We start from the raw sequence: 15,589 nt of genomic DNA, 5'->3' as shown, positions 1-15,589 counted from the left end.
GTGCCATACAAATCTCTATGGTAACCATAGGCGTATGGTATCTTGCCATACAAATTTCTATGGTAGCCATAGGTTGCCATAGATTACCATAGGCTTCTCTATGGCAAATTTTCCTAAGGGTTATAAAAGTATCACAAATTAAATAATCAAGATTTAAATTTAATAAAAAATCACAAATTCCTTAACAAGTTTTTTTAAATGATCCAAATCAATTTACACATTTTTAGATCAGATGTTACATAGTTCAAATCGTAATAAAATCCAATGCAAAAATTTAAATCAAAGAGTGAATTTTTGCCACTTAAGTTTGAAGCGTAAAATATGATGTTAATTATTATATGTGAATATGTGAATGATCAATTAATTTAATATAATTGAAATCTCGTATTTAGTTTTCCACATTCATTGCTTCCAGTTCGGTGAGTTCATATTTAGTGTGCTGTTTTCTCCTATTCCAAAGTATCGGGCTTAAACATTTTGAGTCAGCTGGTATTACATTTTTTCTCCATCCTGAAAACGCAATTAAGTAGAAATAAATATTTTTGCTTAAACAAAATGTAATACTAATTGCTTAAAAAATTGATAGCCATTTAAATTATAAGAATTTAATAGTGTCTCATAGAGAAGAAATTACTATGAGACCCACTGTAAAAAAATTCAGATCAAATTACGAAAAAAAGTACCGGTACTTAGGTGCCGGTATTTTCAATCCCTTTTAAGTGCCTTTTTATCGGAACTTGTTACGGAATATAAAATCGGATATACCATAATTTTTACAGTAATAATTACCTTAAAATCACTGGACCACAATACTTAAAAAAATATCTCTGTTAAAATAACGGTATAATATTTTACGGTAAAATGGATTTTAAGGATGATGCACTAAAAGCGCCGCTACCTTATACCGTAATTTGATCCCGTGTCTTTTACAGTGTACATACGTAGATTTCTATACAGAATGATTTGTATAAATAAGGACTAAACAATGCATCTGTGTTAGTATTTAGTTGTTGATTGTTACTCAATTTCTTTTTTAAGAAATTTATTTTTTCAAATGCTAATCATTTAACAGTTTTTTAGGTTCATTAAAAATTTTTTATATTTACAAATCCCAATTTTTTTTATAAACTTTAACGCTTTTTTCTTTTCACTACAAAACAAAATCTTATTGTTTTACTTATTTATACTGTTTGCAAAAACAAGAATAAAACAAATGTAGGATAATAAAGAGATTAAATGATTGAAAGTAATTCAAAGAAAATAAACTATATTAAAAAATATTCCAAATTTGGATCATATAATTTGAAGATAAAATGCTGATATCATCTTTTATATAATTTAAAAGTTTAATTTCAATTTAATTGTAATTTTTTTTGCATTACTTAATGCAATAATATTTACTAATTATCAAACTGTTTGACCATTTTAGAAAAATACAATTTTAATAGTTTTATTTTAATAGTTTTATTTTTCTTGCTTTTACAATGATCATTACTCTATGAATTAAATTACTTATTTATTTGAAATATTAGTTTCAATAAATAAAAAAATTTGAAAAAATTCTCACCTGTTAATAGCACAGTAACAAATATGCAAACTGAAGTTAAGACAAATCCAATTCCACTGTACCAAACATGTGAAATTCTATACAGAATAAAGATATTCCTGAAATTATAAAATGATTAAATTATTACATTTGAGAAGATTTTCGTTACAAGACGGCAAAATTTAACTGGGAGTTGGAACGCATCTACACGAGGAATATTTTTCATAGAATGTATGAAAGGAACACAAGCAATGAGGAGTTAAAAATAAGTTTTTCACTGTCACATTTAAAGAATTAATGCAGGAATGAAACAATTGCTTCGGAAAACTTTGTTTGTATCTGATTTCGTCATTTAAATTATAGTCTGCTTTAATTAACCAGCAGATTTAAGGTTAGGCCCTCAAACTATAACGATTGATTCTTAGCAAGTGAAAATTAGATCATTAGGGGATCAAAAATTATACTGTGTGTTCTTTTCTTGCGCAGCGAAGGGCGCTAATTTTCTGTTAAAAGATTGAATTGAATACTTACTCTGTTGAATTATCTTTTGCAAATGATGGAGTAATTAATGATGCGTTAACTGAAATGGCAGTGCTTTCAAATGATGGACATCCGCTCACACTCATAGGCAGCAATGGTTGGGAGTAATCAGAAAATAAAGAACCATATGATATCCAAGAAATTAGTATAACTCCAAAAAGGAAAGCAAATGAAACACACTATAGAAACACATAGTAAGGTTAGATTGAGTAATTTAATCATTAAAAATGATCTCTTTAGAGTTTGATGGTTTGCATATTGTTAGAAATTTCACAGAAAAATGGTTAAATAACAATTTATTTAATTGTCATTTTAATATATTCAAACAAAATAACCATAAGTAAGATGGTAATCCATAACCATATTAATAACCATAAATAAGATGGTAATCCATAACCATATTAATAACCATAAATAAGATGGTAATCCATAACCATATTAATAACAATAAATTAGCTGGTAATCCATAACCATATTAATAACCATAAATAGGATGGTAATCCATAACCATATTAATAACCATAAATATGATGGTAATCAAACTGTTAAATGTGAGAAATTCCTTCTTTTATCTGCTTTCACTAAATACGGTTAAACAAACAGAAGTTTATTGCACCAACTAAGCCCACCTAAAGAAGCCACTTAGTTTCTTGCATTGCTTACATTTTATAGCCGAGAAGGCTAATCTGGTTGTCCGACACAACTGGGGTTTGAGTCTTAGCGTTGACACCACAATATTTCCACCATTCCCTCTACACATGAAGAGTTTCCAGTATCCTGCAGTCTTCAATTTGTGTAATGTGCTCGAAAATGCAAAAGTAGCAAAAAACCGAGCTTCTACGTACAGTTAAATTTCTTTTTTACGGTTTTGAAACAGTGCTACTTGTAAATATTTAAAAAACCGTACAGTTTTGTATTCATGGATTTATAATCATACAAGTTGTAAAATGATTCAAAATCGTACTATTAACTTCAAGGTTAATTGGATGGACAGACTGCTTACCATAATTTTAGAATGAAAATTCTAACAGTCTATCAAATAGAAATTGTTTTTCAAGTTTTAACTTTTACTTGTGCAGTTTTACAGTAGCCTATATTTTAAGGCAAAAATACTAGCTCAAAAATAATTCTAATCTATATACATATTTCTCTTGCACGGCGACAAAAAAAACCCTCATTACAACTCCCTGAATGGCAACGCTAGAAAATCGACCAATGATTGTCGCTAAAAATGTTACATGCCAAATCTAGCTGAGGTGGCTCAACATATAGCGCTTTAAAAAACAGAAACTGAAATGACCAGAGAGAGCATCAGCTGCGGCAATCTCATACTATTAAGCTAGGCAGAAGTGAGTAGTCTTTGTCGATAGATCTCTATTTTAATATTTTGTCGAAAGCGCTTTTTTTCACGAATTTATATATTATGAATTTATTTGACGATTTTAGATTTATAACACGAATTTATATATTACGAATTTATTTGACGATTTTAGATTTATAACACGAATTTATTTTTTTTATTATTGTTATTAGTTATTCATTGAAAAATGAGTCTCAGTCGTGCTGTTACGCTTTAAGATTTTATACTATAGCACATTTCTAATAGGTTTAACGAATTACATGTAATTTATTTAAATTCAAATTTATTTTAATGACTTAGTATTTACTTAAAAGATGCAATTTTTTTAAAAAAAAAGTTGTTATATGGATTTGAATGATTGTTTTGAATTCATAGAATTTTGTGCATTTGCAATGTACCTAAGTTAGTGGCGAGCGAAGCGTAGCAATTAAATTGCGTAGCAATTATCAGGGGTTGGCGAGCGTTAGCGAGCAGGGGGCCCAGCCCACTAGTTTATTTTGTTTCTGCTATTAACTTTTCTTAAACTAATTGGTTAATTGATACGGTCGAGCTTAAAAATGGACCTTAAAGGATTATTATTTGCAGATTATTTTTATCAGTTAAAAACATTTCCATTTTCATTTATTATGAATCAAATATCGATTTTACGCCATCAGTTTTACATAAAAAAATCTTGATAGATAATAAACTTCTGTTGATTGAAACGAATTTATTTTATTTCGAAAAATATTGATATTAAAACTATGATTTTAAAAACTCTTAATTTTTATATTCCGTATAAAACTCTTAATATATATATTTCAGCTTATATTTTTTTATTTCGAAAAAGTGCTTAAATGCGTATAATTTTTTTTTTTAATTTTACATTTATAATTTACTAGAGTGGCTTACCTTGTCACTGGCCTTTCTTGATAGAACTGCAACTAAAAATAGTGCCAAAATTGGACCATCTGCTGCGTAAATAACAACGAGTGCCAACCGTTTGATACTTTTTACCCCCAGAAAACAAAAGCTGAGACCAATGCAAATTCCACCATAGATGAGAGCTTAATAAAAAATTAATAGTTAATTTAAATAATTCCATAAAAGATATGCAGAATTCCCCTGAATACATGAGCCAAACTATAAAGGGATTCAGGCATAAGGATTGAGAGTTGCATACCAAACCATGATAGTAACTGTCATCAATAAGCGGGCTTACGTAATATGAACTGGCTATTTGTGCTCACTTGAACTGATACATTTTTTAATTGTTAGTGAACTGATTAACTGAATTAATTGAGTTAATTTTGAATTAATTATAAATAGATTGAATTTATTAATTGATAAACGGATTAATTGAATTAATAATAAATTGATTGAATTAAATAATTGCAATAATTAATTGAATTAATTGATTGTGTTATTGAATTGATTTTAATATTATTATTGAACTTACACATTTATTTAACTGAATTATTTTAATTTTATTCTTTTTTATCATAATTTTCGAAAACATCTTTCAAAGTATGTTGCAGAAAAGGCGGTTTCATGAAAATTCAATGATTTAGGGACCGATTTGTATAGTAGGTCACTAAGCTATTAAATTACGATAAAATAACCTTTAATTTGCCTATTTGAGGGAAATTTTCGATGATTATAATTAAGAATCAGAGTTAATATAATTTAGATGAATGAAAGTGCCAGATGAGGGGTTTAGGAACAGCCAGTCTATAATGTGTCAGTGCCCCTAGATGCTTGTGGCAAATATTCCGTTGCTTGGTAATTCTTTATATTCAATTTTTGTTGTACACCGACTCTTAAAATTTGGCACCATGAATCCACAGATACCATGCATATTTAAAAATATTTACACACATTCTTTCTCTAATAACATCGTTTTTCTTTTTTGTTAAAAAAAAATTGATAACTCTATTCTTATGCGTTAAGAGTGGTGAAACTGTTTTATTACGGCCAAAATTACTGGATAACTTTTTGCTTACGGCTAGTGCAACTGATAATTCAGAATAGCAGGCAAAAGGTGAAACTTGGAAAGATTTTGAAATATCACGTGAAATTGGGTATTTGCACTTCAAGAAGAAAATAACTCTTACCCACACATGTGACCTATGACGCCAGCACCAGCTGATAAGCAAAATGGCGTGTTAAAGTTGAGCTAAATTTCTACACATGAGTTAGAATGTTTATAATGCGAAATTATTTAAATGCAACATCGTATCGCGCATCGAATTTTTTGAAATACAATTCTTTCTCGTCTGCGTCACTTACTTAACTTAGATTTATTATTCATTTATGTATTTTATAGCAACTGTGAGACATTTTTGTTTTGTGTACCTGGCAACTTCGATGCATTGTTAGTTTGTTTATGATCTGCATGACTCCATGTCTTTGTTAAATAACAAATATATAGTGAAAGAATTGAAATCTTTGTGTAAGAATATAGAATGTGACCACTTAAGAGTATTGATATGTGCTGGGCTTAGATGAAATAAAATGGAAAGAACAGTTGCTAACGTAAATAAATGGTATGTTTCAACAAGGGTCGAGGTACCCACATTGAGTCACTTAGAGGTATAATCTTACGATATTGTTATCGAAGACATGATTGCTAGAAACAAATTCTCTTTCTTGTGAAGAAGAATATATGTCACGGCGAAAGACCGAAATCGGTGGTTGTTGACTTTCACCGGTGTATGTCGACAAGCACAGATATGCTTTGGTGAATGTCCGAAATATTTATTACATTCGATTTGACATGAATTTACTCGTGGATATAATTACATTTATTCGATATTTTAACCCTACACTGATGTTTTTTTAAGGTTAAGTGCCACTGCCCGGTATATCCTACACTGATATTTTCTTAAGGTTAAGTGCCACTTCCCGGTATACCCTACACTGATGTTCTTTTAAGGTCAAGTGCCATTGCCCGATACTCCAAACACTGATGTTTCTTCTAATCTATCGTCAGTAAGTATTAAAATATAGAGTAAATATAAATATATCAAATAAATATAATAATATTAACGAATAAATTAATATAAAATTGGATATAACAAATATTTCGGACATTCACCAAAGCAACTATGTGATTGTTGACATTCACTGGTGAGAGTCAGAAATAAGGCTATTTAGCAAATATTTCGGGCATACACCAAGCGACTACGTGAATATTGACATTCATCGGTGAATGTCGACATTCTCCAGGTTTCAGTGTTTTACCGTAACATATATATTACTTTAAAATTTTGTTTTGTAAATTGCACAATACCTACACGAAATTTTAGCTAACCAAACAATTTTCTCCTCAGTAATCTGCTTCGATTTAAGAAGAGGTTTTATGAAATCCACAACTGTTACAGTTGAAGCGCAGTTCAGCGCTGAAGATATTGTACTCAACGAAGCACAAAAGATACCAGCTATGCAGAGACCAGTCATCCCAGGAATATTGCTGAATCTCTTTATAATGAATGCCGGGACCATCTACAGAGAAGGATCTATTAATAGATATTAAGTTATATTTGATTAAAAACAATGTTAAAAATACAGTATAATTTTAGTGAAACTTATATGTGCGTCGGTGTCCTATTGGTACACTTCATCTGACAGACAAATGGTAGGGTTACAAAAACGCAAATGTTGCAATACAACAGCGGCTATGTCATAATAAAGAGATAAGTTTACGTTAAAAGTGAGAACTTATTTCAAATTTATCGCAAAGGACTACTATCGTTATTTTAAGATATTAAGACACTTTTTAAAATGAGTGATGACAAAAACAAAGAATCCTGAGTAATTTCAACAAAGTAATTTCGAAGACATTTTAGGACATTATTAAATATTAAAAATGCTTAAAATGGGCAAATAATTTTTAAATCAGTTATGGCTTAGTGAGAAATTTCTAATTAAAAAAAAGCAGCAGTCATTAACAGTATTTCTTAAGACCAGAAAATTTAATTGAACAAAACTTCGTAAGTTTGAGAATACATTTTTACATAGCAGTACCTAAAGAAATTTTTCAAAGCTGTTTACGTTTTTATTTATCAAATCCTCGAAAAATATATTTAAGTAGGTTTTGGAACACATTTATTTACTAAATGTGGGATATATTCCAATTTTTCCCACATTGAATTGCTTAAAAAAAATACGAAAACCTCATTTATAATATTTGCAAAAATTTCAAAATGAAACTTTATTGAAAAACTATATTTTAAGATTTTTAAAAATACAAAAATGACTGTTATTTGGAATATAAATGTATATGTATATTTCGATCTGCCAGCAGCATTCTTTTTGTTATTAACATGTAATTAATTTTTTAAGTTTGTTTCAAATTTTCCTATAATTACATAGCTCATTTTTGATTTCAAAGAATTTTTTAAACGATGAGGGCGTTAATCACGAACCTAATGATTTTCAGAACAGGAAATATTTTATATCAAAAATTTATTTTTGCTTACATTTTTAAATACGTACAGAAATTCCGTTTTTGAATCATAGTAAATATCGCTTTTTGGTTCATTTTTAAAAAAACGCCTTCAACGTGAAAGGAACTTTCGCTTCTAGCGATTTAGAATTACACTGCCGGAATAGTCTGGTTGATAGAACGTTGGACTCGTGTTCGTGAGTTCGTGAGTTCAAATCTTGCTATCCATAGAATCCCCGAGTTCAAATGATGACTGTTGCACATTAATTCTGTCGGGATCACAAAGTCCTCCAATTTTCCTTAACAAATCAATACCTCTAGGAGTACTAAATTGGAGATTAATCGTTCTCTGGCTCATGTCAAAATCACGATATGTGGATGAATAAATGAAGTATGAATAGGTCCTCCCCATAAAACGGACTGTGACATGTGTGTGGCTGAAATCATATTCGGGGCCATAGATGGGGCCACTGAAAAACAAGAAACCTACCCTCTGCCTTAAAAATTCACTTGGTTTCAAGCAGGCTTGCTGATATTGGCCATTGGCATCAATAACAACGGCAGAATTACACTTGTTCTACATAAACTGTTCAATGAAGTGAATGATTTAATATAAGTTGCTCAGAAATTAGTAATAAATGATATTCGAATCGTACTTGATCATGCTTTGTCAACCCTGAATGCTCTTTATCTAATATTGGATCACAGTCATGATAAATTCCATACAAAACAATACCAAAAACTTGACACAAGGCATACAAGAAGAAAGTTGGAATCGCACTCATTCTCAGAGTTCTGAAATGAAATTTATACAAATGCAATTAACTTTGAACAACATACAATAAAAATTATAATTGCGATGACCTTTTAAAAGTTTTAACTTTCATGAAAAGAAACTAAGCCTAATTACTTGTTGTTTTGATTCAAGAGATGAGATAATCACGTCTTCCATCGTAATAAATATTGATTTATATCTCCATGTTTCTTTCGAAATTTCTTATTTTCAACAACCAAATAATTGAGAAAAGTAATAAAAAAAACTTCAAAAATCAATCGGCTTCAGTGGTTGTAAAGATCGCGTAAAATGTAACATACATGTTCATAAAAAAGGAAAGGAACGGAAAAAGTTCGAAGTATTAGCAATAATACGTATATTGTTAGAAATCATAGTATCACTCAAATTTGTGCAACCTACGTTCAGCGCAAATTAATTATTTTTAAATTGAATTAAATGTGGCATTATTCAATTTAATTATTGTTGAATTAAGCAACTAATATAAGTTTCAGCTAATGTATAAGTTGTTTTGGCTTAAAAATCCGATATTTTGGTTCTATTTCAAGCGTATTTTCAAATTTTCTCTGAATGTATAATTCTTAATAACTAAAAGCTTCCATAAAATGTAAGTGAAAGTAAAGTAAGACCGGATAGCTAAAATTCAAATGGCTGTAGGAGCAAAACTGTTTAGAACTGTCAGATATTGACAGATTTAATCACAGTTGAGTAGAACATAGAAATCCTAGAAAATCATAGATCATTCCTAGAAAATCATAGATGTACTATTTTTTTATAAACGATTTTTTTTCTTTTAGAGGAAGTTAAATCATAGCAGACCAAAGAAAAGGTCAAGGGATGATGTCTTTAATCGATTTAAAATCTTTCAAGATCTCCAACTGGAAGATCAAGGTCGGGAACGGAGTTGTTTGTAGAAATATTGTGCGGCAGGCTAAGACCCACCCCGGGCTGTAGTGCCAATAACGAAGAAGAATTTCCGTTTAAGAATTCATTTGCGAAGTGATTATTTATTGCTCAGATTCTCTGTAGCTTTTGTGAGACCCAACAAAAACACTTTCTTTATTAAATCCACCCTTTTTTCTTTCTCTCTCTTTTTAAAAAAAGTTAGAAAATACATCATTGCATAGCTAAAAATGGACATCTGATGTACACTGGTGGACAAAATTAAGAGATGGAAAGCATTTTCGCTCATTCATTCGCACATGCAAGATACCCGCACACCGCTCCATGTGTTTGACAATGAATGCCCAGAGGAACAAGCAGGAGGTCCTGAGCCCTATATGCGTCTTTTCAGGGACGCTGTTGGCCCTGAGTTCACTGTTATGGACGACAATGCGCGACCACATAGGGCTCTCATGGTTGATGAGTATCTGGAAAGCGAGGATATTCAATGAATGGATTGGCCAGCCAAATCCCCTGACCTGAATCCTATTGAACATGCTTGGGATGCTCCTGGGAGAGCTATTGCGATGCGCCAACCTCCCCCCAGAACCATTCTGGAGTTAAAAATTGCTCTGGTGGAAGAATGGGAGGGTCTTCCACAAGTCCTCCTTAACTCCCTTATTAACAGCATGCATACTCGTTGTGCATGCTGTCTGTCAGGGGTGACCATACACCATACTAGAGGCAACACACACTGTACAAGCCTCACTTTTATTGTCATCTTTTATCCTTAAGTTCAGACTACATTGCATTTATTGGCAATAGATCTTGTGCCAGTGAATGGCACTTTCATTTTTGTTTTGCATGTTTTATTATCATGGAATAAGCTACATCCATACCAAATTTTATTTATTTGTATTTAGTATTTTTTAAGATATTTGAGACAATGTCTTCCATCTCTTAATTTTATCCACCAGCGTATTTTTCTTATCTTCACCAGTTGTGAGGTTTTGCTTCTGTTTTTTTTTTTTGAGTCACTGCAAAACAACTTTGGTTGAACATTTTTCCTGTTTTTTTATTCCTTTCTTGCTCTGTTATTCTAAATCGGTTTCATATTGTGAGAGTAGTACCCGGTCATATCCCGATGACAAAATTGTCGATACGTGATGAATAATTACATTTATTAATGAATGATGATGAATAATGAATGAACGTAATGAATGATTGAATTTTCATCCACTAGAACTAAATCTTCATCCTAGGGCGTGACCTCAAATATGCAAATTAGTCAATAAAGACGATATTTTAAGTTACGAAATTGGACACAAGAGCTACTTTCTTTGAAAACATATGTGGATTATGATTTCTGACAGAATCTGGTCCCAATGAAAATATAGTCCCAATAGTTTGGTCAAGAGAACGGTCAAATGATTGAAGTCAAATGCGATACTGTATAGTAACAAAAAAAGGACCAACCTGAATTACTTTCGATGTAATGATCGAATCTTCACGTTCTCGTACTTAATATTAATGGTCCGAGAGAGTGACTTCAAATAGGCTAATTAATTATTGCGGACGATATTTTAAGTTACGGAATCAGGCACAAAAACCTGTGTTCTACGCATAAACATAACTTTTTTTAGACAAATTCGGATTCCTTTCCTTCAGAATACAGAAAGTAGCCGCAATCTGAGAATATGGTTCGCATAGCTTGGTCAGGAGAGCGATCCAAAGTATGAATCCCTTAATGTTAATTTTCGCCGTATCCCAAGAACTTTTCAAGCGAATTGAAAATTTTTTGCAAACAGTTATAAAATTCGTTTATCCAAAGACAATTCCATGCAAATAATAAATTTTAGTAAATATTTATTATTCTGTTTAATAATAATCGAAAAAAATTGAATTGTAAGGAACTAAATTTTTTACATCATTTTAAAGTTTGCAATTTTGCATGACAGAATACAAGATTTGAGAGAAATCAGTTCAATAGTTTATATACGTCTACGAAAATATACGAATTATTAAAGAGACTACTTTCTTGAAATTTGATTTCTCCGGAGCTACTCAACCGATTCCCTCAAATTTCTATTTTGTTATGCAAATTTACATACTTTAAAATGATGTCAGAAATTGTAAACCTCACAATTCAAAATTTTTCACTATTATTAAATAAAATAATAAAAAAATGTAAAACACACAAGAAAATTTTTTGCATGGAAATTTAGTTGGAAAGACGAATTTTATTATTACGTGCCAAAATTTTTCAATTCTCTTAAAACGTTCTCGAGATATGGCGAAAAACGCAAAGAGTAAAATTAACATTAAGGGGTCCAAACTTTGGATTGCTCTGCTAACCAAACTATGGATACCATGTTTCGCATTTTCACTGAATAAGTACGTTTTTGTTTCTTATTCAGTAACTTATATCGTCTGGACAAATTAATTATGATAGATGAGGTCACTTCCTTGAACCATTAAGAATGAGTTACAGAACGTGAAGATCTGATGTTTAGTTCAAAAGTTATTCGGAGTGGTCCTTTTTTTTATTTTGCGCACTGTATATCGTTTTTGCCTTCCATTTTGAATATTAATTAATCTAATAATTTCCCTGCTTTATAAATGTATAAGAATAATAGTTTTCGTCTGAGAATAATATGAAAATATCTAAAATAGCATTTTCTGATGGCAATTTCGAGACACTGTATTTTTTCCAGACTGAAAAATTCAGTAGACTTTATAATAATTTTAATGATCTCTATAAGAAAATTTTGGAAAATATAGTACTTGAAATGGTAAATAACTCATTTAATATATCCGAATTTGTTTAATTTTTATAAATACTTACGACTTCGCTCTGTCAACATTACTCAAACTAAGTATCCTTTGCACATCAAGCTGATTTGTACCAAATATTGTACATCCTATCGTTATCCCACGTATAATACAACTCCAAAAGTTGAATCTTTCCATGAAATCCAGACGAGGACTGCAAAAATTATTCAGTGAAATATAAAATTGAAAACATGCACATAAGTGTGAAATATAGAATTAATTACGAAACCTAATTACCTTATGAGACAAATTTGACGGAATAAACCAGGCATTTGATTAAAATTGTTATTTATACTTAACTTAATAAACAATTTAGTATAATCATCATCTAATTTGCGTTTAATTAATTTGAGAGTCCCATTCAGGCGGAAAATAGATTCTGCTTTTTTCATATTACTCTACGAAAAATAGTATAAATGTAATTTAACTATTAAGTAACTAATTAATGTTTTAAAATTAGTTTGTTTTATTTCAGTTATTGAAATTTATGATTAAAAGAAGTAAATTTTATTTTTAAAGGTTGAAATCATTTTTAAAATTTTTTAATAAACTTTCTCATTTCTTTAATGAACTATGATCCTATATAATTAAAAATTTAAAATGTATAACTTGGTAACTAGTTTTAATAGACCTCATATTAATGAATAAAATAAAATAAAAAAGATTCCATGAAATTCATTAGCTGCTTCAGAAGTACTTTATTTAAATCACACTAGAGCTGCACACTGGGCTATTGGCGACGGTCTGGAAAGGATGTTCCGAAGGCATGGCATTACAATTTTGATCCTCTGTGGAAGAAATGCCCCTCCCCCTTTGGAAGCGTGACGGTCTGGCCGCAAAGTCGAGCATTTTACGGTAGAACATTTTAACGAAGATGCGTACCGTGCACCCTCAGTCCTTTTGCAAGCTGATTAAAGTAATCATTCCCCCGATTACTGAGTGCTGCAAGCGATACTTGGCATTAGTCCACACTGGGAACCGTGTCATGCGATCAGCCCACTGTGGCACTCTTTATGGATGGTTTGATGTGTAAAACTATACACACATGGCACTAGGGGTTAAAATTTCGGCATAAGATTTCCGGGTTACGACTTTCAATTGATTTTTACGCTTAAGCTTGTAAAACGGCGCCATCCAATATTATTAAACTTGTAAAGTTTACAAAATAATGCGTTCTTTCAACTTAAATTTCAACGAAACAAACAACGAATGAATTCGGAAGACTCTGCAAGCATGCTATGGTGCTATCCGAAAAATAAAAAGCGGTGATATTTTTCACTAAAATAGCCAAAGAAGGGATAAAACTCAAAACAGGGCAAACCTCACACTTTATTTGTGATCTTAATTTTCTAAAATTTTCTTTAGGCTCACAACCTAGAATTTATAAATTACAGGAAACTCTTATGAATAGATAAATTGAGCTTAACTTTAAACGCATAAAACTTTCTGGAATATAAAGTCTATTCACACATCTATTAACACTATTCACACTATTCACACATCTCCTTATAAGCATAACGTTGGCGGAGAGATACACCGGAAGCTTTCTAAATTTCTTCCGGTTTTATAAGGCTTGCTAATGTTTACATTCAATTAACAGTCCATATAAAAAAAAATTGTGTTCAGATTATGTGCAACAAGTTAAATTTGAATAAGAATAGTCCATTTTCTGTTAAAAGAAGATCGTAAATAGAAAATTTTCATATTTAAAATAGAACAATACATACACAGAATGCATGTTAAATTATTTACTTGAAAATATCATCAAGTCTGTGCCCTGCCTTTGCTTTTTCATAAATGTTGGATACACCACCTGCATCTTGAATACCGGTAATGAAGAAGGACAGAATACAGATCAACATAAGAATGATTTGGAAGACATCTGTCCATAATACAGCTTTCAAACCACCCTAAAAACAGAAACAATTTGAGCAATGTCAGGTATGTATTTGAGATATGTATGATCAATTATGAAAAGGAATCACCCTAGCCTGTTCATATTTAAACATTTATTTAGTGGATGGATTAATTATAGCATCAAGCAGAATAAAATGTTTTTTTTTCTGTCAGCAGTTTTTAAATAAAATCAACGATAAATCACACATGATATCATTTTTATCCAGAAACTTATTGCAACTAGGAGGTTCCGGTCACCAATCTCCATATTGGCCCTCATTCATCTTTATTTTTTTTCCAAAAAGATTAAGTTTGTTAATAAATAATATAATTATTATAGTTTTATGTAAAAATATATTTTACAGTGAAACCTCCAGGATAGACCTCTTCCATGCAGCGACATCAAAACCTCTCCCAACGGTCTGGCAATTCTCTGCACCAAATGCTAAAACGATCAAATATAGAAACACGAAAAAAAAATAATATCTCGAACGATAAAAACGATATAACAAAACACGATATTAAAACATTACATATAAAAAAAATTAAAATGCATGCAAAATATTTGTGTGAGGCTCTCATTTAGGGAACATTTTTTGATATATATATATATATATATATATATATATATATATATACACCGAAGAGCCATTACATTAGGACCCATAATCCTCATAGAACAATCCTTGACGTCTGTAAGCTACTTGAACATAGTTGCAGAGCAGGTTCACCTATTCATGGCAACAGTTTTTTCTACGTGGGATGGTGTTTACCAACGGCATAATGCACCATGTCATAAGGATCGAATCGTCATGGATTGGTTCGAGGAACATTCCAGGGACTTTCAAGTCATGTCTTGGCCCCCAAATTCACCCGGCCTTAATCCAATAGAGCATTTGTGGTCCGACTTGGAAAACCAAATTCGTGCTGCCACGTGACCCCCTCGCAATGTGAGGGAATTGCAGGACCAATTGGTGAGCGCTTGGTACCAGATACCTTAGACTACCTATCAGCACTTTGTGGAGTCAATGCCACGGCAGGTGCGAGCAGTTTTGAGGGCTAAAGGTGGTCCTACATGTTATTAACAGGGTGGTCATAATGTAATGGCTCTTTGACGTATATGATACCATAATTGGCATTACATATTTCCTAACTTTTAAAATTTCTTTAATTACTTAAAATTTCTTTTAATCATTCTTAATCGAATTATATTTAAATTAAATCTATGAGTTAATCTTTATAAAAGCGAACATGAAATATTTTATTCTTTTCTTGTCGATCAATGTAACGGCTAACTTTTTATTTCAATTATAA

General features: G+C 31.0%; 1 protein-coding gene across 2 annotated transcripts in view; it reads right to left on the bottom strand.

Moving 5' to 3' along the window:
- Positions 1–15,589, bottom strand: part of LOC107456247 (putative sodium-dependent multivitamin transporter) — a 39,078-nt gene that overhangs the window by 11,301 nt on the left and 12,188 nt on the right. Inside the window, exons 4-11 of one of the 2 annotated variants that reach the window (XM_016074069.4) lie at positions 14,132–14,289; positions 12,393–12,533; positions 8,529–8,667; positions 6,722–6,929; positions 4,338–4,492; positions 2,078–2,265; positions 1,568–1,665; positions 142–510 (exon numbers count right to left, since the gene is read on the bottom strand). In XM_016074069.4, coding sequence (XP_015929555.3) covers positions 389–510; positions 1,568–1,665; positions 2,078–2,265; positions 4,338–4,492; positions 6,722–6,929; positions 8,529–8,667; positions 12,393–12,533; positions 14,132–14,289 — 1,209 coding nt within the window. In that variant the 3' untranslated portion in view covers positions 142–388. Of the gene's footprint in view, positions 1–141; positions 511–1,567; positions 1,666–2,077; positions 2,266–4,337; positions 4,493–6,721; positions 6,930–8,528; positions 8,668–12,392; positions 12,534–14,131; positions 14,290–15,589 lie in introns of those variants that run through there. The other variant, XM_087153247.1, reaches the window with a different exon arrangement.

The sequence above is a fragment of the Parasteatoda tepidariorum genome, chromosome 10 (assembly GCF_982258835.1).
Source record: "Parasteatoda tepidariorum strain Cologne lab strain chromosome 10, Ptep-v5.0, whole genome shotgun sequence".
NCBI lineage: Eukaryota > Metazoa > Arthropoda > Arachnida > Araneae > Theridiidae > Parasteatoda > Parasteatoda tepidariorum.
Note: the sequence above shows the minus strand (reverse complement) of the source record. Positions and strands in the feature narration are given on the sequence as shown.